The 26,842-nt window shown below is 39.3% G+C and overlaps 1 protein-coding gene across 2 annotated transcripts in view; it reads left to right on the plus strand.

The window, feature by feature from the left end:
- Window positions 1-756: 756 nt before the first annotated feature.
- STK32B (serine/threonine kinase 32B) overlaps window positions 757-26,842 on the plus strand; it is a gene marked incomplete at both ends in the record, with an annotated part of 178,012 nt that continues 151,926 nt past the window's right edge. The window contains one exon of one of the 2 annotated variants that reach the window (XM_084285711.1): window positions 757-811. In XM_084285711.1, coding sequence (XP_084141837.1) covers window positions 760-811 — 52 coding nt within the window. The remainder of the gene's footprint in view (window positions 812-26,842) is intronic. The other variant, XM_084285710.1, reaches the window with a different exon arrangement.

A 26,842-nucleotide genomic window follows, 5' to 3' on the forward strand; every position in this document is an offset into this window, starting at 1 on the left:
GGCTGGTCCCAGGGGAAGGAGAAAGGGAAGGGAAATTTCGTCTCTTTTCCTCATCCCCATTATGAACTCGGGGAAGTTCGGCCAACCGGCCCCGCTGCTACCTCCCCCCCCCCCCAACACACACTTTCCCAATCCTTAGCGGGGAGGGAAAAAAAGATAATCTCGACCCAACGCAGCGCTTGCACCCCACAACCCCCCACCCTCCTCGGGTGCCGGGAGCCCCCAGGTGGCGGTGCTGGTGGTGCTTAACTCCTCCTAACTGATGCCCTCCTCAGCAGGCGGTGCCGCCGGGGCAGCGCAGGGCACGGATGCCGGCCACCCTGCGGGTGGCTTCGCGCTCCCCAGAGGGGGTCTGGGAGGAGAAAAAGCAGAGGGAGGATCCGCGAGGATCCAGGTAGATCCAGCTTTTACCGCTCACCAAAAGGCACCAGCAGCAGGACCTCCGCCTCCTCCCTCCCTTCCTCCTTCCCTCCCTCCTCCCCTAACTCCCTCCCTTCCCTGCCCCTCCGCGATGAGAGCCGGGCCAAGTCCCTGCGAGCCAGCAGCGAGTGCTGCCAGGGGCGCTCGGATAGCTGGCATGTCGCAGGGTGACCGCTAACCCTGCCTACCGAGGCTTCCCCCGGCCGGGCCGAGCCGGGCTGGGACCACGGCGGCGGCGGGCGGACGGACAGACGGACGGGTGGTCGGGCAGCTGCCCCGGCCCCGGGGTGCCTGCCGGCGCGCCCCGCGGGATGCTGGCGGCGGGGGATGCGGACTAACATGGGGGGCAGCCACTCCCACAGGGCGCCCGTGTTCGACGAGAACGAGGACGGTGAGTGCGGAGCTGTCCGAGGTACCCCGCCGAGCCCGGGTGCTACCGGTCTTGGGTTATCCTAGGGGACGAAGGCAGCATCCTCACCCTCAGCAGGGTGCCGGCAGCCTTCCTCCGGTGAGGCGTTTTGGGTAGATCCTCCAGCGGACTGTTTTCTCCCGGGTAAACTCCCTGGGGACGAAGGAGGGAGAACCCACCTTTGTTTAGCCAGTCGCTCTCATTGCGTAGGTTTTTGCTTTTATCCGAGCTAATCCGGAGTCTATCACGCTGTGCTTGGGTTTTAAGCACATGGCAGGTAACTTCATAAGCGCGTTTGTGAACTGGAATTGTTTTGGAGATGGATGCCTGCTCTTGTTTTAATTTGTAGTTGAGTCTTTGCCCACCTTCCCTTTCTAAATGGTGGTGTCAGTCACCGTACTTCTACAACCACCTTTACTTTCTGAAACTTTTTTTAGCTTGTGCAATTACTTTGAGATCTCCCCCCCTCCCACCCCCCGCTTAGATAATATATCAGAAGAAAGTGTATCCTGTAAAGTTTTTGGAAAACAATGGGAAAGTTTGCATAAAACATGTTGTCTCTTCACTTTTATGTGTCTCCATGTCATTTTTATATAAAGATTAAGTTTATCTGGGATTACGTGACTGTTTCAATTTCAATCATCTTGGCTTTTAAAGCAAAGAAAACACAGAACTTTTAAGAATCAGCTATTTGCATATTATCGGTAGAAATGTTTTTAACATTACTTATGACATATTTGTTGCTGCAGATCTGGACAATTAAGACTTATTTCTGAATATATTCCTTTCAACATAGTTCCTAATAAATTTTACTGAGAGGTGGTTGTGCCTCAGCAGACTATCACATTGTTTTGCCTTTCTGAGGTTGATAACAACTCAGAAATATTTATGCTCTTCCCTATAAATTCAGGACATATGGAAACAATTGTATTGTTTTGCTACTGTGGAGGAAAGATATTAAATGCTTTTAAAATATTTAAAAATGTGAATGCATATTTACTTGTATTTAAAACACAGTTATCATTCCCTAATGCTTGACAAATCTTGAAGAGGTATTTGGTGAGGTTTGGTTTACCATTTACTTCATCATTTGTGTAGAGAATGGGACAGATTGTTCAGTAGTGGCGTACTGTGATGCCATAGCTGTTATTTTCCTGTACTGACATAAAATTTCAGTCATTTACTATAGGTCATGCTATGTAAACAAGTGAGAGAGAAAGAAACCATCCCCTGTTATAAAATTCTGGTGTTGATCATTTACAATTAGTAGTGTAAATCTTGATGCAGAACCCAAGACTGAAAGCAGTGTTAATCTTGTCTAGATACCCTAAGGTAAAAAAAAACAGCCATGCCTCCTGCCTCCTTTGCCTTTGTATTTTGACTGAGCTGTCTTGAGTTAACAGGTTCTGTGAATTATTACCTCTTTTTTTTTTTTTTTTTTTTTTTTTTTTTTTTTTTTTCAATGAGACAAGGCTGTGGTCAGTTTTTGAACAGAATGAACAAAGTTCAATAATGAATTACTACAGAGAAGACTTCCTGCCACTTTGTTCTTTTATCTTCAGGAAAACATTACTGTAGTGCAGCCATTACTAAGACCTAATAAAAACAAGAGCATAAAGTATTTATGGATTTCTATTAGGTCATTATTTATTCTTTGCTTGTTCACCACCATCCCCCATTATGAATATTCCTAACATTGTCTCTTTTTGCTTGTAAGATATAATCCTTAGCACAACCATCTAGTACAGAAGAGACCATTGTTTTGGAAAAAATAGCCTATTTTCTATACTACATATGAATTATTATTCAGGATGGATTTTTTCCAAGTGCCTAAATGATATAGGAAAATATCTCCTCTTTTAAAATCCATCTTGCAAGTTTTAGTCCAAAACCAAACAGTATTTCATATTCCCCCTAGCAACTACAAGAGTCATTGTATTTCATGGCATTGGACTCAGTATGAAAATTTCAAAAAACACTGTAGCAAGAGAAACTAGATTTGTTTCTTGAGACAGTATAATTTTGCTCAAGTGACAATACTTACCAATTCAAATAAAACTAGAATAAATGAGTTGTGTGTGAATATGTAGGTATAATAAAAAACAAGCTATTTAAAGTATAGTGTGCAATGTCACAGCTGCCTCAATGAGAAAAATGAGCAGAAAATAATATTGTCATTTTCTGTTCATACATAAAACATGTATCCATCATATGTCAGTGACAGATGTGGAATAAAACATGAAATTTGGAAGAGGCTTAAAACAATTTATTGTCACTTTGTAAATCATAGAAAAAGTTGCATATTCAGTGTACCATTTAACAAAGTATATGGAAATAGTACTCGAAGAGCAGCCTGACAAGCCTGTTCCAGGGTTACCACTCATGACTTCTGTCTAATGAGAATAGGTGTTGATCCATTGAGTAGGGCTGAAAAATATAAATTGTGTGTAGACTTCCCACTGTGCTTATGATAGACAAAAATAATCCATCCAGAAAGCTGGAAGGCATGCTGGAAACCATGTTGTTCCATTCCCAGTTATCTGTTATACTGTAACCTATCATTATTGTACATTGATCTTTTCAAAGGCCACAAAATACAGCATTTTTAAACTAGCTATATTTGTTCTCTATGTCCTATTTTTGTTAGAAGAATCTTGCAGAACCTTACTCTTCAAATGGGTAGAAACATCTGCTTTCTCGATTAAAAGTATTCTTGACCTATATATAAGATTTATGTTTATTTCACCTTTATTTTTGTTAGCTTAAACAGTTCTTCACCCTCCATGATGACTACTCTGTTGACAGACAATAGTAAAAGTCTTCTTTTGTTCTTTCTTTTGTAAGAAAACCTCTCCTAGTTTTCTCTTGTTTCTCCCTCTTTTTCATTCTGTGTCCCGCATCTCCATGTACTTGAACTCATCTCAATTACACACAGATAAGCTAAATTATACACAGAATTATGGGCAAGTTTTCACCGGAACCTTGTACTGGAAACAGTATCTCCTGATCTCTACTGGAACTTACTTTTCCAGTATGGCCTAAAACAACATATGTCCTTTGCATGGACATGTCGTATGGATAGTTCATGGTCATTGTGAACAATTGGCTCACTAGTACCACGTTCAGTAATTTCCACTGATGAGCTCCAATCTACAGCAGGAATTTCTGGTGTTCCTATGTATGTTACCTTGCACTTTGCACTGACGTGGACTAAATTTCAGTCAATTTCTCATATTCAGATTCTCACTGAATCTAACCTCAACTTCCTTCCTTGTGATGCTCTGTCTGTCTGTTATTTTAATAATGTTTTGTATTATCAAAACTCTCACTAACTCAATGGCAGTTTTCAAGTCCACCGAATATTTTGTTGACATACTAAATTGTATCATTTCCAGACCCCATCATCTTTGCTGTTAACCCTCTTCAGCCTGATAATTCTCTTTTCAAAATAATATTGTGTTTGGTATCTGCTGTCTTCTTGTATTTTGTCAGATAATCCTCATCTTCTTCAGCCTTGCTTATGCTTTCACTCTACTAAAATTCAGAAAAATGAAATCTAAGACACATGTACCATATATGATATGAGTTTCTCATCAAATAAAAGTATTTTATTAGTCTCATGCATCAACATTTTGTAGACTCATGCTGATTTTATCTCATTTTTTTTTTTCTTCTTAGCCTAGGTTAAAGCACAACAAGAGCTAGGAAAATCCAGTAAACAGAATACTATATTTGCCTAAAATTTACACCCTTGCTAAGAAAGGTCAACGAAAAAAATATGCTTCATTTCTTGATTTTCATTACTGTATAGTTTGGATAGACCATTATGTTTATGTTTGGTGTAGCAGCACCACTACCTCTTTTCAAAGCTAAACGCTTTAATGGGTTGGAATTGCAAGATTTTTTTTTCCCCAGACATTTTAAATTGTCTTCAAGCTAGATACTACACAGTTGTGTACTCAGCTCAGTATGCAGAAAAAAGGAAAACAGTTTCATTTTGATTAATGTTGCTGAAGCAAGAGAACTTTGACTCTCTTTATCTTGAATATTTCCTCATAAAGAAAACAGAACAGCTATCTTCTCCGGAATATGTGTTTCCAGAGGGAAGGACAAGGAGTATATCTTTCCTCAGATTCAGCTCCTGGGAAATAACAATAAGTTCATAAGAATAGCAATAGAAGGTTGCGAGGAGTATTCACCATTGGTAAATGTTACTTGCAAATTTTCAGTAAATATCATAAGTAACAAAAATGTTAGCAATAACCTGGTGAGTCTAAGGAATATCTTTCATGTTAGATCTGCTTGACTGTGCTCTATTAAAACTTTAATGATATTTAACAGTTGAAAGTGAAATAGTAAAAAAGAGTCATTTACTACTAACAAGTAGTAATAACACTTATTTGCCTATGTGATGGTGGAAGATATACAGAGAAGGATAAGAAACAGAAGTGTCAGAATCTAGAAAGTGAACTGATATGGCAGATGCATTTGTGTTTGACTATTTGGGGCTTAACAAGTCAGTTTTGCTAAAGTGGCTTTTATAAACAAGTGGGCTGAACTTTTTAAAAGCTTGCTTTTATTTCAGAAAAAGTCACTTTACATTTAAAGCAAACATGTATTTCCAAAGAACCTTTCACTAAGCATCCCGAAGCTATAAAGCTTGAACATTCCATTGCAGAGGTCAGTGTGTCATGCTATGCCTCAGTACTATAATCTCATATGAGGGAAATGAGGCATAGCACCATGCCTTGACTTATTTCTACATGGCCAGTCCATGATTCCCTGTGGTGCTTATGTATGTACTTCAAGCAAATGCTGAAGTCCCACTACCTCCCCTTAGTCATAGGGTTTCATTCTGCTGTAGTGTCATGGTTATAGAGCTCAATAGGAATCTTATGTTAGGAACTTTAAATTCTAAATTGTAATTTCAAATTGATTTCAGCCTCTCCTGCTTAGAAAAGCCTTCAGCTTAAATGAAGAATTTTAAGTTGTTGCTGAGTTGCAGAAAAAGTCATTATTAAATGACCAGCTATTCAAAAGACCATCTTTTACTAGCAGTGTAAAAAAATAGATACATATCCTAATGAAAAGGCTCGCAAATACAGATTCAGGTAGCTAAATTCAGAGCATAATGGCTGAGTTTATATAAAGTACTGTGGAAGCTGAAGATCTATAAAAGTGACACAGGGAAAAAATGACACACAAGGGTTTCACTTGGAACCAATTTAAAGCCATGGTTAAATGTCAAAATGAGTTAGATTCAAAACAGAGTATGCAGTGTCCAGTTACTGTCAGTGATATGATAGAGCTCTTCAGCCTGCCACCACAAAGCTGTAATAGATAATGTATGATACATCTACCTAATAACTGTAAAGAGCCCAAATCACAATATGAACAACTTAGTTTTTTTTTTTTTTTTCTAACTATTTAATAAGATATAGCCCTACATTACAGTTATGTGTGAAATAAGTCAAAAAAAGGGGTTCAAAATCTAAATAAGGCTTGATATATGGGATCTGTCCATGCAATTGCTACAGCAGGTTATGTAGCATTTTAATTTGTCCTTTTGAAAGCTGAACATTCCAATTCCCTTTTAGAACTGAATTGGGTAGGAATACCACATTGGCATTTAAAAATCTTCCATGTCCAAAAAAAATAAAAAAATAAAATTAAAGATTAACCACAGATTTTGAAGTCATTATTTTATGAAAGTGTTTAATAACCAAAATCCAAACCATTTGATTTTTACATTTTGTTTTATGACCATGTTGGATTATGCAATTTTATTTTTTATTTATCAAACTTTAAACTTCAATTCATATAGTACAATATAATTCAGAAACCCTGATGCTTCTTAGGGCCTCTGTCTTAGATAAAGGTGTTGTGCCAGTCTCTGCTGCTGCTTTTGTAGCCTTCCAGAATTTACACAGGTTGTTGGTGTGGCACCTACCTCCGAGAGTGTTACAGAATTTCTTTGTGGCTTGTTATGTAAGAAGTGTGAGTATTTAGGACAGTATTTAGGTAGCATTTATTGATGTGCGTGTTATATAGTGTGCCTGGAACTCAGGATATACTTTTGGGGTAAATGAATATAAATAGTTCAAGGCTAACCAAGCATCAAGATAAGCTTAGAGAATCCAAATCAAGATCAGGACAAAACTCTGAATGTTAAAGGAACTGTGATAAAACAAGATTGCTACCTAAATCAGCACCACTTCTTTTGCAATCACTCCTTTACAAATTCATAAATTATGTCTCCCATATCTGCCCATGGATGACAGTTGCAAGTCCTGCTCCTGCAGCTGTGCTGCTGTGGTGTTCTGTGCCAAAAGAACAGGCTTTCAGAGAGCTGGGTTCTACAGGACTAGAGAAGCTGAAAGGTGAAAGAAGCAGCAGACTGGAAAAATAAATGTTCCCAGGCTGGCTTTTAGTTTGCAGGGGACTGAGGGTTGTGGGGGAGAGAACCAACAGCGTAACAGGCTTAGGCACTTGTAATGTCAATTTTATAAGCTCAAAGAATAGCATGAGCTGGAACTAGAAGTTTTAAATTAACCTGAAATTAATACGTAATCAACATTCGAGTGTCGAGTTAAGGGCTATTGTTATGGGGGGCTCCCTTCTGAAAGGGACAGAGGGACCGATATGCCGACCGGACCCAACCCGCAGAGAAGTTTGTTGCCTCCCTGGGGCTCGGGTGAGAGACTTTGCCAAGAAAGTCAAGCGCCTGGTACGGCCCACTGACTACTACCCGCTACTGGTCTTTCAGGCTGGTAGCGATGAAGTAGCAATGAGAAGTCCGAAGGCGATCAAAAGAGACTTTAGGGATTTGGGGCGACTACTTAGAGGATCAGGGGCGCAGGTTGTGTTTGCCTCTGTCCTTCCAATAGGGGGGATCGAAGCTGAAAGGCGTGCTGTTCACATAAACTCGTGGCTTCGAGACTGGTGTGACCGGCAGAATTTTGGGTTCTTTGATCACGGGAAGGTCTATGCTACACCGGGCCTGATGGCACCGGATGGGATGCGCCTCTCTCGAGAGGGGTAAGGATCTTTGGTCAGGAGTTGGCAGGGCTGATAGATAGGGCTTTAAACTAGAGTCGAAGGGGGAAGGGGCTAAAACCAGGCACGCCGGTGAAGACCTAAGGGTTGGTACGCTAGAATCAGAGGGGCTGTGTGCCAGTGAGGTCCTTTGGTCAGATCCACAAGGTGCTGAGTGTAAGGAGACGCACCTGAAGTGCTTTTACACGAACGCACGCAGTATGAGGAATAAAATGGATGAGCTAGAAGTCCTGGCCCAGTCCCGCAACTACGACATCATCGGCATAAGCGAAACCTGGTGGGATGAGTCCTGTGACTGGGGTGTTGCGATAGATGGTTACAGGCTCTTCAGGAGGGACAGGCAGGGTAGGCGAGGTGGTGGGGTGGCGATGTATGTGAAGCAGGGGCTGGACTGTGTGGAACTTCAGGTCAGCAATGGCAAAGTTGAGAGACTCTGGGTAAGGATCAAGGAACGAACGAATAAAGGGGATGTCGTTGTGGGAGTCTATTACAGACCGCCTGGCCAGGACGATAGCGCCGATAAATTATTCTTTACAGAACTAAGAGAGGCCTCGAGATTAACTCCCCTTGTCCTTACGGGGGACTTCAACTTGCCAGACGTTAACTGGGAGTGCCACACGGCTGACACGAGCAAGTCCAGGAGGTTCATGAAGCACCTAGATGATAACTTCTTGGTGCAGGTGCTAACGGAGCCAACTAGGAAAGGTGCCCTCCTAGACCTGTTGCTAGAAAACAGAGAGGGTCTGGTGGGAGATGTGGTGATTGGTGGCCGCCTTGGTCATAGCGACCATGAAGTGGTTGAGTTCAAAATTTACAGTGACAGAAGGAAAAGTGCCACCAAAACCTCATCCTCATATGGGGAAAGCGGACTTCAGGCTGCTCAGGGAACTAGTCAGCAAGGTCCCCTGGGAAACTGCTCTTGAAGGCCTCGATGTCCACCAGTGCTGGTCACTCTTTAAGCGATGCCTCCTAGAAGCACAAGATCAGGCAATTCCTAAATATCGCAAGTCAGGCAGGCAGGGCAGGAGGCCAGCGTGGCTGACCAGGAACATTCTAATGGAGATTAGGTGGAAACAGAGAGTGTTTCGCTACTGGAAGGAGGGCCAGGTGTCATGGAAAGAATACAGGGATGCTGTTCGTGTTTGTAGGGAGAAAATTCGTATGGCCAAAGCACATCTAGAGTTGAAGCTGGCTGTGTCTGTGACAGAAAATAAAAAGTTTTTTTTTAGATATGTGAATGGAAAAAGGAGAACTAAGGAATACATAGGACCGCTCCTTGATAGGGAAGGTCTCCTCACAGACAATGACATAGGCAAAGCAGAGACGCTTAACGCCTTCTTTGCCTCTGTCTTCAATGCCGATGATGGGCTTCGGTACCCAGGGAGCCCTGAGCTGGAGGACCGGGACGGTGGGGATGACAAACTCCCAACCGACCCTGAACGTGTGTGGGATTTGCTACTCCACCTGGATCCCTACAAGTCCATGGGTCCGGATGGGATTCATCCCTGGGTGCTGAAAGAGCTGGCGGACGTCATCGCGGAACCTCTCTCAATTATTTTTCAACGATCCTGGGAATTTGGAGAGGTCCCGGTAGACTGGAAGCTGGCAAATGTTGTGCCGATTTTCAAGAAGGGTCAGAAAGAAGACCCTAGCAATTACAGGCCTGTCAGTCTCACGTCAGTGCCTGGTAAAATCATGGAGAAGATGGTTCTCGAACTTATTGAGGCGCACCTGGGGGACAAAGCAGTCATTGGTCCCAGCCAGCATGGGTTTGTGAAGGGTAGGTCCTGCCTAACTAACCTGATTTCCTTTTATGATAAGATCACCCGTATGGTGGACCAAGGGAAACCAGCTGATGTGATTTTTTTGGACTTCAGCAAGGCTTTTGACACGGTTTCCCATAGGATCCTACTGGACAAAATGTCCACCATACAGCTAAATAAAAACATCATATGATGGGTGAGCAATTGGCTAACGGGCAGGGCCCAAAGGGTTATGGTAAATGGGGCTGCATCAGGCTGGCGGACCAGTGGGGTCCCTCAAGGCTCCATTTTAGGGCCGGTACTTTTCAATATTTTTATAAACGATCTGGATGTAGGAATAGAGGGTATTTTGAGCAAGTTTGCTGATGACACCAAACTTGGAGGAGTTGTGGACTCGAATGAGGGTGGAAAGGCCTTGCAGAGGGATCTGGATAGGTTGGAGAGCTGGGCGATCACCAACCGCATGAAGTTCAATAAGAGCAAGTGCCGGGTCCTGCGCCTGGGACGGGGAAACCCTGGCTGCATGTACAGACTGGGTGATGAGACGCTGGAGAGCAACCTAGAAAAGAGGGATCTGGGGGTCGTGGTAGACAGCAAGTTGAATATGAGCCAGCAGTGTGCCCTGGCAGCCAGGAGGGCCAACCGTGTCCCGGGGTGCATCAAGCACGGCATCGCTAGTAGGTCAAGGGAGGTGATTGTCCCGCTCTACTCTGCGCTGGTGCGGCCTCACCTCGAGTACTGTGTGCAGTTCTGGGCACCACAGTATAAAAAGGACATGAAACTGTTGGAAAGTGTCCAGAGGAGGGCTACGAAGATGGTGAAAGGCCTTGAGGGGAAGACGTACGAAGAACGGCTGAGGTCACTGGGCCTGTTCAGCCTGGAGAAGAGGAGGCTGAGGGGAGACCTCATCACAGTCTACAACTTCCTCGTAAGGGGGTGTTGAGAGGCAGGAGACCTTTTCTCCATTAACACCAGTGACAGGACCCGCGGGAATGGGGTTAAGCTGAGGCAGGGGAAATTTAGGCTTGACATCAGGAGGGGGTTCTTCACAGAGAGGGTGGTTGCACGCTGGAACAGGCTCCCCAGGGAACTGGTCACTGCACCAAGCCTGTCTGAATTTAAGAAGAGATTGGACTGTGCACTTAGTCACATGGTCTGAACTTTTGGGTAGACCTGTGCGGTGTCAAGAGTTGGACTTGATGATCCTTAAGGGTCCCTTCCAACTCAGGATATTCTATGATTCTATGATTCTATGTCTCTTTGTTGACTTCTGTGCAAAACTTCAGAAGAAAGCTGTCTTAGGAAAACTTTCTTATGAAGTGAGATTGCCTGTAGAAAAGTATCTGAAAAAGCTTGATTTTCTCACAGACGTATGGTGTTTGAATATATGGAGATATAACTCTAGAGCATGACTCTACTCCACAATTTTGTACTCACTCCTAGATGCATTCAAAAGACCAATCTTCTGCCAGGGTAATCGTCAGGCTGGTTGCATTCATTCTTCTGACACCTTTCCATAGGGCAAGCTGAAAAAGGTGTACCTCCTCACAGCAGGCTCTACTGTGACATCCAGTGGGTCATTGGTTGCATTTGGCACAAAAGCAAAAGACTTCCCTGATGTGGGTGTGTGGACATGGCTTACAAAGCCAGCAATAACATGAGAATGCAGTTTCTTGTGAATCTTGAGTACCATTTGTGGTGGTTTTACTCTGCTGTACAGCTAAACTCCAGCACAAATGTTCTCCCACTTTCCATCCTCAAAAGGAGACCAAGAAAATCTTTGGAGAAAAAATGAGGAATTATGATCTTACTCACAAATACTCAAAGAAAATAGGCCTGAATTCCATCAGGATTATCAGCATTATACAGACTGTTCTGAATGTGAGTGTGAGAATGAAGAAGGGAGGGATTTTGCTGGCAGAACACAAGACGCTTACTTTCATCTAGAGTCTTCCTGAAACAACAAGGCTGGGAAAGCATAAACAGAAACCTTCCTGATGCTAACTAAACCTAGTGGGCAGTGGAATCAGTGACCAAGTACTGCAAGGCAGAAAAGAGGAAAAGATTGCCAGGTTCATTTTGGTGGTTCCACAGTATTTTGAAGTAGCTGGAGTGAGCTAATGTTGAGGTGGCAGGGAAGGTGTAGAGGAGAAAAAGATGTTCAATCCACGCAAAACAAAAATTTCTGAGGGTGTATGCAAGAGAAAAGAATGAGAACTTCAAGATCAGATTAGTGGAGCTCAACAGTATTTTACCATGGTGAAAAGGGAAAATGACAAAGCTCAGCAGAATTACCCAGTGAATTCAGCAGAAAAAGCAGGGATTTCTGGAGGGGATAGACCAGCAGCAGTAGTAAGCAGTGTGCACTGGCCAGTTCAGCTGACCTGATGTCTCTTGAGCAAAATTCTGCTTAATTTCATGAACTAGTTGAGTCAATTACCTTAAGCTACATTACCTAATGCCTAATGTAAGCCTATATTTAGCTGTTGATGAATTTGCTGATGTATTTCTGAACACTATATACATATGTATACATAAGCTTCCCTAAAACAGGAAAAGGCAAAAGATCATATATAAAGGCAAAAGATCAAAATCTTGTGCTGGCAATAAACATTTTTCCTAACTAAATCTTATCCTAATTTTCCTTTGACTCAATCACATTTTTACAAGTAGAGCAAATAAGGGGTGTTTTCAGAAACAGAATAGGCTAACGTCTGTGTATTTTCCTTTTTTGTTAAAGAAGAACAAAGCTGTCTTGCTGTCTGGGGTTCAATCTCTCATACAGTAACTATTCTGAAGAATTATACTGGCTTTATTTGTCTGCATTTGATGCCAATATTTCTCAAAATTACTTTATGAGAAATACTTGTTCATATCACACAATATCTTCAGATGAGTGCCTATGAGGCTCAAGACGCCTATACTATCTCAGTATGCAAGGAGGCTGAGTATTTATAATATAGCTATCAGGAACTAGAGCTGATTCTCTTAATACTGTGTCTCATGGAACATATGATTTAAATTATGAGAATTTAACATTATACTGTATACATTACACCTTATTTGTATACAGTATAACATTATACTGTACATTTTAAGTTCTTAATCTTTATTTTAATATTTTGGAGGATGTAATAGATGGGCTTTTATTGTACTTCCTGTGTACAGAGAGATTTTGGATAGATACTAACACTTTACTTTTATAAAACACAAACAAATTTTCATAGAAAAGAGGAAAGAAGAAAGGTACCTGTTGCTTCACAGATGAGTACTACCAGTCTTTCCTTTTCACATTCTTTGCTTAACAGAATCTTACAAAAATAAAGAAAGTGCAACACGTTACCTGTTTTCAGGAAAGTCTTAGTGAGTCAACATTCTTCTGAAGTGTTCAGCAACAAGGGGCTCTAAGAATATGGTTGTACTTTCATGTCACAGAAATGAGGACTTTCCTCCTTTTATTCCCAAACCCATTTTCTACCCCAAGAGCCAGAATTGTTTGCACTGTAATTATCTGATCAGCTGATCAGTCTGACCTTATCTTTATCTTCTATATTTCCACATTGACTCTTATTAAAGCATGTATTTTCTTAAGGAAGTCAAGCAGTCTAAATGAACAGGGTAGGATTTATAAGGCAATTTGACCATTTTGGTTTTAACTGTTGGAAATTAGAACTCTGTAAAAAGCATCCATCGAATCATAGAATCATGGAATATCCCAAGTTGGAAGGGACCCACACCTGCACCACACAGGTGTACCCAAAAATTCGTAAAAGTCTGACATCTCTACTTAAATTACCTGGATCTAGAGACCGTCAGCTTTCAGTATTTTCCAATCTGGCCTTCTCTGTCCATCAGGAGATTTAGCAGTATGCACCCATGAAAGTTTACTGGATATTGCAGCTTATTGTACTTGTATGCAGTCCATCAAGGTTCTTTTTTCATTTTTGTGTATGTTTAGTTTGTTCTCAAACTCATGGAAGATTCTTTCTATCTATAATCAATGTTTATTCTACATCCCTTTTCTGTGATCTCTGTCACAAGTCTTGACACAAGACTATTAAGTTCTATAAATCTTTTATTCTTAAAAATGTTCTTAAAAATCACATAAGTTACTTTCATTTATTCTATAATCAACACAAAGACATTTTCCTTTTAAATTAAAGGAACCCCTCTTAGAATATAATTACACAACATTACTGGAGTTGGTGACAACCTATTATTCAGGTTTCTAAGGCTTTAATAGTAACTAATCATGGTTGATGAAACTGTAATTTATTTCCCAAATTTTATATCCTTGAAAGTGTTTTCTTCATAGTATCATATCATAAAAGTCTGTATTTTATATTTCATTAATCCTTTTCTACAGTTTTTGAAAATATTTGTTTTGTACATATTCTATCAAGTCAACCCTAAATTTTTGTTATCTGACTCAAATTTAAATATAAATTAATAATACACTTTTTAGCCTCCCACTTCTATTTGACAATATTTTCTATTTTTCTGTCTCTCTCTCTCTTTTTTTTTTTTTTTTTAATTTCAGTTCTTTGAAGTTTGAAAACTTTTGGATAACTGCTAAAGCTGATATATTTTTCTGTCCTGTCATTTTTACCTTGGTTTTATACCAAGGAAAATAGAGTGCTAGCTGTGTCAATGTATTACTAACATTATTCCGAATGACTGCTGTATTAAGTAAGAGAAATACATCTACGAGGAAATATACACCAATGGATCACATGAAAATATTTTTATTTTTTATTTTTGTTCCTCACAATTGAAATAATAGTAAGGGAACACCTGCCATTCCTTATTTAAGATCTAAAAATGCAAACTGAGTTAATCCCCCCAGTAATTATTATTTCCATATGATATTGTTCTGCCTCTCTTGCTGAGCGATAAAAACTGTTCTTAGTTTTCATTCACTGTTTCCTGTGATTAGCTGTTGCCCTGATAAAACAGAGATGTAATGTAATTGTGAAATTGCCATTAGCCTCCTGAGTGTCCTCCATGTCTCTGAAACCAACCTCTGCTTTTCTCTGGATTGCTTTCTCATTATGTTATGACTATTGTGTTTATGTCTTTTGGGGTTAGGTTTAGATAAATCTTTGTTCAACCTGTAAAGCCTGCAAACTCTTTTGGAACAATACTGCACCTTAGGCACTGTGATTTGCTACAAAAGACTTGAAGTCAAAGAACAAACTAATCAAAAGATTCTTTCTAAGAAGTAGGAAAAAGTTATTATTTTATGCTCAGCTACACATTTGACTGTTTTGCCTGTGAAGACTACAGAGGTAGTTATACAATACTTTGTGTAGGGTATTACTAAGTTAGCCTTTACTAAAATAGATTTGGATATAATGCGAGGAAAAGTCACCACTAAGTACTGTAAGATTTTGCTAGCAAACAGTCAGAGAATATGGAACTTTCTTCTGATGATCCAAACTTTCATCAGGGAAGCCCCTGTTCTTGTAGAGTTAGGGAGCTCTGTACTGATGAACCAGAGAAGAGAGCAGCTTGAAAGTAGTTGTAGGTGCTTGTTGTGGTGGTTTTACCGTGCTGGGCAGCTAAACCCCACAACCGCTCTCTCACTCCCCCTCCTTTAGATAAGGAGGGGGAGAAGTAAAGCAAAGAACAACTCACGGGTTGAGATAAGGATAATTTAATTAAAGGGAAATAATTATAATAATTAAATAAAGACTACCATGAACTAAACAATTTAACTAAGGGGAAATAAAAGGGAAAGGGGAAAAAGGGAGGAAAACAAACAAACAAAATAAATGAAAGCTATATGGAAGTGCAGAGGAAAGAAATTACTCTCTACTTCCCACAAATGAGCGATGATTGACCACGTCCTTGAAGCAAGGCCTCAACGCACGCAGCCGGTGTTCGAGAGGAGGACCGACGTCTTCTCAACGAGAGCCCACCCCTCCCCTCTTCTTCCTGTTTCCACCTTTTATTGCTGAGTGTGACACCACATGGTATGGAATATCCCTTTGATTGGTTTAGGTCAGCTGCCCTAGTGATGTTTCTCTCCTCACTTTTTTGCCCACCCCCTAGGAGGGTTAGAGAAAGGCCCAATGCTGTTCCACTGCTGCTCAGCAGTAGACACAACACTGGTGTGATAACACTGCTGTTCCAGCTACAAGTGCAGAGTACAGCACTGTATGGGCTTCTGCCGGGAAAGTTAACATTCCAGCCAGACCCAGTACACTTGTAGATATTGGCTGTGGGAGACAGGACATGCAAGTGGAGCTGGTCTGGTGGTCATGAAAATTCTTGTTGTCACTAGGATTGCATCTTCCCTCTGAACAGCTTTTTACAACGCTTTTCTGGGAGTTTATGTCTTCTGCTTAGAAAAGATTAACTAATATATGACAGTGAAGAAATACCATGTTTTCAGTGGTTTTGAGCACTTATATTGAGTACTGCCCTGACTTCAGACCTTTGGTTCTCCTAAACCAGGAGTCATCAGTTTATTTTACAGGTATTGAAGGGAGAACAGTCACAGGTTTTAAGTCACAGAATCACAGAACTGTAGGGGTTGGAAGCGACCTCGAAAGATCATCGGGTCCAACCCCCCCGCCAAAGCAGGTTCCTCAGAGCAGGCTGCCCAGGTCCAGACAGGCCTTGAATATCTTCAGAGAAGGAGATTCCACAACCTCCCAATGCTCTGTCACCCTCACCGTGAAAAAGTTCTTTTGCATATCAGTGCAGAACTTCCAGTGCTCTAACTTACAGCCATTGCCTCTTGTCTTATCCCCACAAACCACTGAGAAGAGGTTGGCTACATCCTTCTGTCCCCCACCCCTCAGATATTTATATACATTGAGGAGATCCCCTCATCAAATAGGGGATCAAAAAAAAATAATCAAAATACTTGAATAGAAAGCCACACTTTCAGTATAGACATTGTCTCTTAGAAAGAGAAGATACTGCTTGTGGCATTCAGTTTTCTCACTGTTTCCAGTGAGATGTGGAGAATTTTGAATGTTTCCCTGGGCATAAAAATGCTAATGAACAGCTACAGGATGTGCTCTCAGCCTCCTAGCCTCTCTCTGCTGGGTAGATCATACACATCTTTTGATCCACAGACATATGTGGATCAAGAGCATCCTAATGTTTCAAGTGACAGGATATCCTGGATGTTGCAAAGAACATCCTGTTGTGCTACATTCTAATTTAGAAAAGAAAAATACAGCCCAGCAGACCACCTGGGAAAGATTTGCTCTCTATAGGTACCTTAAAGGAGGCTGTAGCGAGGTGGGGATTGATCTATTCTCCCATGTGCCTGGCAACAGGACGGGGGGAATGGGCTAAAGTTGTACCAGGGGAGGTTTAGGTTGGATATTAGGAAAAACTTCTTTACTGAAAGGGTTGTTAGGCATTGGAATGGGCAATGGGCTGCCTAGGGAAGTGGTTGAGTCACCATCCCTGGAGGTCTTTAAAAGACATTTAGATGTAGAGCTTAGTGATATGGTTTAGTGGAGGACTGGGTAGTGTTAGGTAATAGGTTGGACTTGATGATCTTGGAGGTCTCTTCCAACCTAGATGATTCTGTGATTCTGTGATTGCTGATTACTATCATATGTGATGTATTTCTTATAATCTCTAATGATTTTAAGCTGATTTCCTGACCTTTTTCCATCTGTGGTTGTTGATTAAAATAGCCAAAAGAAAGAAAGAAAGAAAGAAACAAAAAAGGATAGACCTGGTGGTGAGAAATAAACTTTTTTTTTTTTTTGTTTGCTATTCTGAAAGTTTTTCTTTTTGAAATGTGAAGAAAGCGAGAGTGTTTAATATTCTTTTTATAAACAGCCAGACGAAACTCTGATCTACCAATTTACCATATTATCCCAGTTAAGAAAATATAGATACAGATACATGTATATTTATAGATCTTTCTCTTTCCATAGATTTTTTTTTTTATATGTACATTTCACTCGTCAAAACAAACCCAGTGTACATGGCAGGGAACACTAGAAATGAGTTACCAATATTCATTATTTTCATCTAACATCTATAATTAAACTTATTTGAGATTCTATTTCTGTGTTTATACAGAATTAGTATGAGCACACAATAGCACCAAATGTTTCAGGCATTAAGATTAACAAACCTTCTGCTGCATTGAACAATTTTATCTTCTGCAGTTTGTTATTTGTTTGTGCTTTGCAGTTGTTAAAATTAGAAGTTATGTTCTTTCCATTAATATCTGTTAGCTACACACCCTCTAGATTAAATTAATCTTTTTATTCATTCCTTTTGTGTGGTGATATAAGGTAAGTCTTTATAAGTTAAGTTGTGACTTAAAGAAGCAAATGAGTTTCTCCTGTTACTGTGTACCCCCAGACATAAATCTGGGAACCATGTCTGGTCTGAAGTCCTCCTCCCCTCAGTCACCCCTGTGCCAGATGACATGGAGCCTATGAGCAGAGATGGGGTGGATCTGTTCTGTTTTGTTTTGTTTTGTCAGTTTTGTTTTGTTTGTTTTGTGAGGTTTTATGCTTACATTAAATCTTTCATGTACCAGTGGATAAATCAGACAAAGACAATTTTCTTACTCATATTTACTGTTTTCAACAGTGCTTGGGCATATCAGCTTTTGTATAATTGCTTGTGGTGTGTAAATAAGCATATTTTTATTAGGCTGGAACTATCTCAGCTTCTCCACTAGAAGGATTCCCCAGAGGTAGGTAGAGAAATGATGAGAGAATAAATAATGAGCTTGAAATAAAAAAACTGTTACATTTAGGTGGCCACTGTATGTATGGCAAGTAAACCGTCTTTTTTAGTCGCAGTACCAAAACCACCGATTCTATCATTAAATATTTACCTGTAAACCTTGAGATGAAGGAAGTTGAGTTGCACTGAAATTCTGCAGTTTCTTTATGAATTAAACATAGCTGTTACCATCATGACTTTTTTTCTTCCTTTTCTATGCACCCTGAAGGAAAAAGTTACAAAAAATGAAATATCAAAATAGAAAAGAAAAAAAAAAAGTGTTTTAATGCTAACTAATAATTCAGGTTGTTGCTTCAACTGAAGTTGGGAAAAATTGATCACATTGGAATACTGATTCAAATTCAACAAGTTTTATCTTGAACATGTAGATAAAACAAACAAACAAACAAACAAACACAAAACAAAACAAAACAAACAAAAAAAACACTTTGGGAGTCCCACAGGAGATTATATTCCAAAACAGCAAGCAAAGTGAAGTGATTCTTATGAAATTAAATTATTCATAAAATGAAATAGTAAGAATACTAGCAATAATATAATAAACAATAGTAATAGTAGTAGTAGTAGTAGTAGTAGTAGTAGTAGTAGTAGTAATAATAATAGTAATAATATGTCTTTTCAACTCCAGATCATTTCAAAAACCAAAACTATAAAGATAGAATCAGGTCAGTTTCCCTGGAATCTCAGAGGTTTGGCCTTGAGGTTCCATCCCTAAAATGGATTTTATTTTTGTTTAGAAGTACAGTTTAGTTTTAAATATTTATGAGACCTATACTACAAGTAATATACAACTCAAGTGTTAATTTATATAGTGAAAAACATTTCATTGCACAACATAGTGGATGATGATGGGCTAATGGGTGGGGTTAATGGAGGAGATTGCCCCCTTAAAAGTCAATGAAAATTTGGTTGGTATAAGAGATGTCTGTGGTATTCTAAGGTTCTTCTTTGTGCCCATGCACAAAGTACTCTAAATTTTCTTTAATTCTTCCATATGGGAGCACCAGCACTTAACTGTAGTCATTATATGTGGTGTTAATTTAAATAAAGACTGACCTTTTCCATAATGAGAGATGATTTTTCCTGTTTCCAGTCCCCGTTTTATCCTCAGTTACCGTTGTGCAGCCTTGCTACCTGCAGTTAGATGTCATTACTGTAAAACCATTGCCCAGACTGGAAATGGCACTGCACAGCAGGAGCAGCCAGGGGTGGTGGCCTCAATGCAGGTGCAGCCTGCTGTCCCCAAGCCAGAGGAGCAGGGTAGGTCAGTGATGGAAAGGACAGGGTCAGCCAAAAGTCTGAACAGTAGGTGAGGTGAATGGCCAGGCATGGACATGACTGCAGCCCAGCTCAGGTGACGCACAGCTCAGCAAAGGCAGGGAAGGTCCCAGGGCAGGTCCCAGCCCAGAGCTCCTTGCAGCTCTTTTTCATACAGTGGCCAGATCCAGGCCTCAGCTGCAGTGGGGCTTCTGAGCCCATGGTCAGTGTGGTGACGGGGAGTGGGGGAGCAGGGGAAGAAGTTCATGGCCAGTATGTTTAATTGGTGCCTTCACAACTCTGAGACATATAGATTGTTCTTCATGTTAAAACTTGTAACATTTTTGATGAGGAAGAACCATGAGACAGAAATGCCTGGACATCCACAGAAGTGAATCTCAGTGTTCTGGAAGTTTTTGCTATTTTGATATTAGTTTCAAATCCAAAAAGATAAACCAGACCTAGACAGCCACATTTACTTCTGGCAGGTTTTCCTACTTGTTTTGAAAGTTTTTTTTCCCTGAGGGAACATCTCTGGTATCAAACTGAGGAACAGTAATCTTACAGTGACAAGTGTAAAACAAGTCCATTGCTCCATATTTCAGGCACACTCCTGCTACATGTTAGAACTGTCAAAATTCTTTTGAAATCCATGGGGTTTACTTGAGTTTAAAAACACTAAATGGGGAGTAATGTCAATTGAAATGTGCATCTTTCTAATTTTTGTGTCCTTATTTGCCCCCAGGGTTTCATTTCTAATCATGATTAAAAATAAACAAATAACCAAAGGAATTAATTCTCCCATATTCAAAGTTAGAGACAGAAAGGGACCTGAATTTAAAAGAAAAAGAGGGCAACAACTCATAATTTGTCTAGATGTTTGGATTAAGTCTTATTCACATGGTTTCCTAGCCTTCTACAAACATAGTACTAAGACTCATTTTCTGAAAACCTACCTGCAAGAAAAGTGTTCTTGGAGCCAACACACAAAGAATCCTAAAGCAACAAGGTTTCTTAGCCTCCCCTGCCCCATTTGGCATTATAGAGGCCTCCATCTGGATAAGACTGACTGATGCCTTGCTGATGATTTTGTCAATAACTTCATTTAAAGAATTGTTCTTCACCTGAAAGTGACTCTGGTGAATTTTATTGTAGGAGAAATTTGGTCCACTGAAATTTGACATTTTATTCCCATAACAACTTCCCTCAGCCTTCCAGTTCAGTTATTAATGAGGTTATCCTCATAGTAACTGAGGGAGGTGAATATTCCTACTTTCTAGTTGAAAAAAAAAAGTTTCATAGTCTACTGTGTATTTACTGATCTCACGGAGAAGTCTATTATAGCTAAAGTGGAATTTAGACTTTCTGTATTTTAGCAATACATTTTCTTAAAGATTACCTTTTCTATTGCACATACCTGTCAACCTATTTCTCCTAGCAATAGATTTCAGAGATTCTTTTTGTCAGCTCATTCATAAGTAAGCAATACCATCAGTCAAAAACCCTCTTTTCTCAACAAAAGGGAGATACATTTCATTACTTATGAAAAATGTTAAAGGCATTTTATACCTGAGCAAGTCCTGAAACTTTTCTCCTTAGTTGCAATGTCACGTTTACACATTGAAAGAGCTTAAGAACAACATGAGTCTCAGAAAGGCTTCCTTCCTATTCACTGGCAGCGATAAGGTCTATTACATCAGTTCTGTTGTTCCTTGATGATTTTTGATGTTTCCACTATTGCTACTAAGTTTATAGCTTTTTTGAATTAAAGCTCAGTCCTGTAGCAAAACGGAACTGTTTTCATAATAACTTAATTAAAATGTTCATTGATCTTAAAAAAAAAAAATAAATTTACGGACTTGTGAATTTATAATAGTAAAATTGTATAAGTTATTACTTTATAATAGAATACCTGGATGAGTGATTAAGATGATAATAGAAGTTCTAATTACTTTCCACTAAACAGATGAGTCTATGCAAAAGAAACCTTTCTACACTAGAAAAAGGTTACCTGAATGTTATGTGCTAACAGAATGTAGATATAACAAAAGCAGTTGCAAGACCTTATGTTGAGGCAAAGTAACCTATGGTTATCCTGAAGATTTGACACTGCCTAACTAAATCCTAGTTATTTTGAATTGGCAATGAGGTCATGACTTAAGTTGTAATTGAAGGCCATTATTACCCAATGCACCAAGCCCAATAACCTAATAATTTCAATTCTTCATGTCATATAACTCCAGTGCCAGCTTACCTGGAGAAAGAATCACGTGCTTTCATGTGGCCAGTCACAATGAATCCTGTGCACAGTAAGTGAACATCCCTACACCACTAATACAGTACTAATACATAACTGTTCCCAGCTACATCCAAAACTTTTCTGGGCTTTAGGCAGGTGTGGTTACACAGGCTCTGGCCACTGATAAATACCAACAATAGCTATATGGCAAAGGTGAGAATTTTTACATATCGGTCCATCCTAAGGAACATCTGACTTCTGATGTTATTTTTCATAACATTAAATTATATGCCAACACTTAAAATCTATGATCAGTCATTACAGGCCTTTCACAACAATCTGTGGTTATTTGCTGCTTGTTGAAAAAGAGTAGTTGATTTGGTAATGCAAATTCCTTTCACTTTTGTGTTAAACCTAACTTTTATGTTAAACCTAAAAGTGAAAGTCCCTGTATTTGAAGTCCAATTATATTTTCAGCTTAATGTATGGGTGGTTGACCAGTCATTGTGTCAGAAGACCAACGAGCTGCTGAGAAAGGTTGTTTCAAAATAAAGCTGCAAAAAGTTTACACTAATTTGACTGACAGGATCAAGACCATCTAGGTAGGAGGACCATCATCAGACTCTTGCTCTCAGTCTAAGATACCAAATTACTATTTTCAGACTGATCTAATCAACAATCCTCTACCCCCATGGGTATGGAAGTAGTATTAGAAGAATGTCTTGTCTGTGGTTCCCCTGCAAGGGCTTGACTCTGAAGAGATTCCTCTTAGTTACAGTCTCAGTCTCTTCCCCACTCCAGGTCTGCATTGTCCTATAGTTCTACTTTTTTCTTTTTTTCAGAACTTGTAGATGCCTTTTCATTTAAATGACATCCTGTATCAGGAAATATTATAAATTGAGTTGCTTTTTCACACTACTGTTTTCCATTCATGCGTGCCACTATTGTATTTTGTCTCTTTTTTCTTTTGGAGCTGTTTCAGCCACTGCTATTTTAAATCTTAGGTAGCCGTCAAGGGAGCTTCATCTTGGTTGTTGCCTGTACCATTACTCATCACTGGAATTTCTGAAGACATTGCCTGATCCCTCCAAAAAAGACAAGTAAAACATATCACACTCTGTGCTAATTTTTGCAGCTCACATCATCAATGGTGACGTTAAACGGGTAGTCATTCTTTCCTATTTTATACTGCACTCCACATGAGGACATGCCATCAGCTTGGGATTGATCCCTACAAGATGGGAATGCTGACTTTTTGCAAATACAACAACAAATTTGGTGTTTCTTCTGTTTTCTGCCTAGCTGTCAGGTTTATTCAGCTTTTTGTTGTAGTTGTTGTTTTGTTTTGTTAATAAGAAATAATTTTAAATCCATTAGATTAAATTGGTAACAATGTTTTCAAATATTAGCAGTTGTACATTAGACTATATTAATTCAAATCTTTATGGTATAGCATGTTTTTCACCATTCCTATTTATTTTCAGAAGTCAGATTGGTTGCCTTTAACTTTATTGCCTGTGCTTGTTTATGTTTGAGGACAAAATGGAGGAATGATAGTCAGCATATTTTAATAGAAGAGGGATGAGTGTTTGATCCCTCCTTTTGCATAAAAAAAACCCTGTAAATGTATAATACATAAACTGCATGTTTTACAGACTTTAATGTCTATATCACAGAATCACAGAATTTTCTAGGTTGGAAGAGACCTCAAGGTCATCGAGTCCAACCTCTGACCTAAATGATAGATATAAATTAGCAAAAATCAAATTAGACCATCTCAGATTTACTTTCTTTATAATAAAATTTCTTGGAGCTCCTTTGCAGTATCTTTCACAGGTTTCTGCCCCATCTGAATGACTCTTCCCCCACACTGGAGCTAGTTCCCCACACTAGTTCGTTGGCCTACAGAGGATCATTTATACTACTACAAATTCTGTGGAAATGATTGGATGGCTGATTTACCATTTTTTTTCCCCCTATACAAAAAATGTTTTCTATAGTGCAAAGTGAGCAGGATTCTAGATGCATTCAAACTGTTCAGCTTTGACATGTTGTTCATTAGCTTAAATAGAGAAGTTGCCTGCAGACTCCCTTTGTACACGGCAGAACAGATCATTTGCTTTCATAAGGTTTCCTACAGTACTAAGTGAAAAAAACTTCCTTATGAAGGTGACTATCTCATTCTACTGCCCTTGAAAGTAGACTTATGATAAAACTAACCCTGTAGTATATCACGAGGTGCCCCCAATTAGTTTAATCCAATCTAAAACTCCATTTGCCACGAGAAGTGGTTAGCTCCTGCTCTCCTCACATTCAATATAGACAAATGCTCAATAACAGAAAAACAAAAATGATCATAAATATTCAACAGTGAGGAATTTTGATTTTCAGACCAAAACTTCTTCATTTTGTAATTCCTTCACTTCCTTTTCAAGTGAAAAAGAGGTAAAATGGAAAGCAGTCACAAAGCAAAATGATGAGAAATCTAGATAATTTTCTATTTGCTTTCCTTGGAGATGAAATTGAATTTGTATTCAAAAGATCAAAACTTTCACACTGCTTTTGCATGCGTCACATTGGCAATATTTATTAAAATAAACTATTTTTTTTTCCCTGTAATCTCTCCTTATATTTGCTCAAGCAAACCATCACAAGCAAACCCTTGCTTTTCAATTACATTCTTTTTCCCAGGTACCTCAATCTGTGTGTGCTGCTGAATCAGAGTAAGCTGTCTGATGACCACAGACACAGCATACCAAGCGCTCTGAATATGATTTATAATGACTAAATTTTGGATAAGTTTTAGAGGCATAAAGCCAAGAAATATTTATTTCTTAATCTAATGCTCCTAAGAAAGACTATGGCAGAGACATTCAGTCACAAGAGCTTTTCTGATCGATACCATTAACTTGTGCCATTAAACACCTCTATGGGCTCAATCATTCAGAATGCAGGAGCTAATTTCGTTGAATTGGTGTTAAAATTCTCATGGGGCAATGCAACCACTGAACATTCCCACACCTTCCACAGAACAAGGGTCTTTTTGCTTTTCCCTTGTGTAATGCTCACAACAATCCCTGCCATCCCAGGAGCTTCTGATGAAGCCCTTAGCAAGGTAACTTTGAGAAGATCTTAGGCATAAAAGAATGGCAGTTCTCAAATCAAAGTGCTACTATGGTTTATGGCTATAGGGCTTTTTGTATTGATTTTAGTGACTTGTGGACAAGTCTCTGATATTTGTAAATCCCTCCTAGTAGCTATTACTTTTTTTTTTTTTTTTTGGGGGTGTGTGTGTGTGGGGATGGGATGACATGTCTCAAATTCCACAGAACAGGTATTCAGGTTGTAGAATGGCACTCAGTAGTTTCAGTTTAAGCTCCTCTCAGAAAGCTGTAATGATTTGCAGCTTCTATGACTTGCCCAAGGAGCACATTTTATTTTACAGGTTTCAGTTTGTTGCTGGATATATTTTACAAACTAGATATATTTAATGGCAATATAATTTTATTTTGCCTTATCAGAAGTGTAAACAGCTCTGGAGAGAAATTATTTCACTTAAATCCTATGCTCAAGCAGATTCTTGTTTTCCTAGGTGTCAGAACCTCTTTGGGAATGCAAAACTGCATCTTTGCTTCTTTTCCAATATTTGCAAAATAACTTTACCAAAGGTTTTATATTCTTTTACAGAATTAAAAAGGAAACCAGCTTTTGAGTATCAATCCTAGCATCTTTTCCTGTGGCAACTTGGTTGTTTTCAAACATGATTTTTCTTTGGGATTTCAAATTAATTTCTGTTTGTGGCAACACGTTTGTTTCTCTAACAGTGTAAATCATTAGCTGATTCACCAAATTCTTCTATACAGTTTTCAGAGGATTTCATCAGGAGAAACTGGTAGTGTAGTAGTTATTCTCAGTATTTGCTTTAATATATCCAGAAAATTTGCTACCTGTTCAGCAAAAAACAAAACAAAACAAAACAAAACACGCTTTTAACAGCACAACTTGAGGTCAATTTCACTAAACAGAGTGTAGAATGCCATGATGTGGGCACTGGTTTAAATGAGAAAACTGTTCATCATCTATTCTATGAATTTGATATGTAGCTAAATTGTATGTGAATTGTCACTTTGGAAGAGTATTAACCTAAGGAAATAAGAATTCCCATAATGCATCACAACAGATTTTATTTTATATTCAATCTATAGTAACAGATATTTCTTAATAGAATACAAAAATAAGAGATATAGAATGATATTTTCCCATAGTACTAAGGTTTTATCCCGGTTTCTGGCAATCTAGAGCAGAGGTTGTTACACTTCACTATTTTTTAAAGATGAGATAGCTGGGAGATATCAAAAAATATTGACAATCACTCCCCTCCATCCCTCTGTCCGCACACCCCCCCTTCCCCCGCTCCCCCTCCCCCGAGAAGTAATTTTTTGGAAAAAAAATGAACTTTCCTCTGAATAATTTTTTAATGGGAAATTAAAACTTACGGAAAATGGGAAACACTGCAAAATTAAAATGCTGTTAATTTCTGTTACAAAAATTAAGTCTTAGATTGGGAAAACAAGGCTGGTTTTTGAATGGAATTCAAATTTGTATTTTCAAGCTAATTTCATTTTGGGTCCATTTAAAGCTATACTACATTTCTGTGATAGGACACTTCTACAAAGATGTTCAATTCTGATACTCTCTTTCCTTTACAAAGACCCAAATCTTGTACCTGATTACATCTTCCATTATCCAACACACTACCACCTCTGAGTGAACAAAATGCGCATCATGCAAGTGCTAAGAGTATACCTAAGTTATAGATGATATAGTTCAGTCAATGACCTCCTGTCATAGATGACTGGACACAGTCATAATCACAAGGCATACATCTTAGTACTGAACAAACTGTAAAGAAATCACTCTTGATCAATCAGGAAGTATGAAATGGAAGTTTCTCACTAT

This window comes from Netta rufina, assembly GCF_964035555.1.
Source record: "Netta rufina genome assembly, chromosome: 4".
NCBI classification, from domain to species: domain Eukaryota; kingdom Metazoa; phylum Chordata; class Aves; order Anseriformes; family Anatidae; genus Netta; species Netta rufina.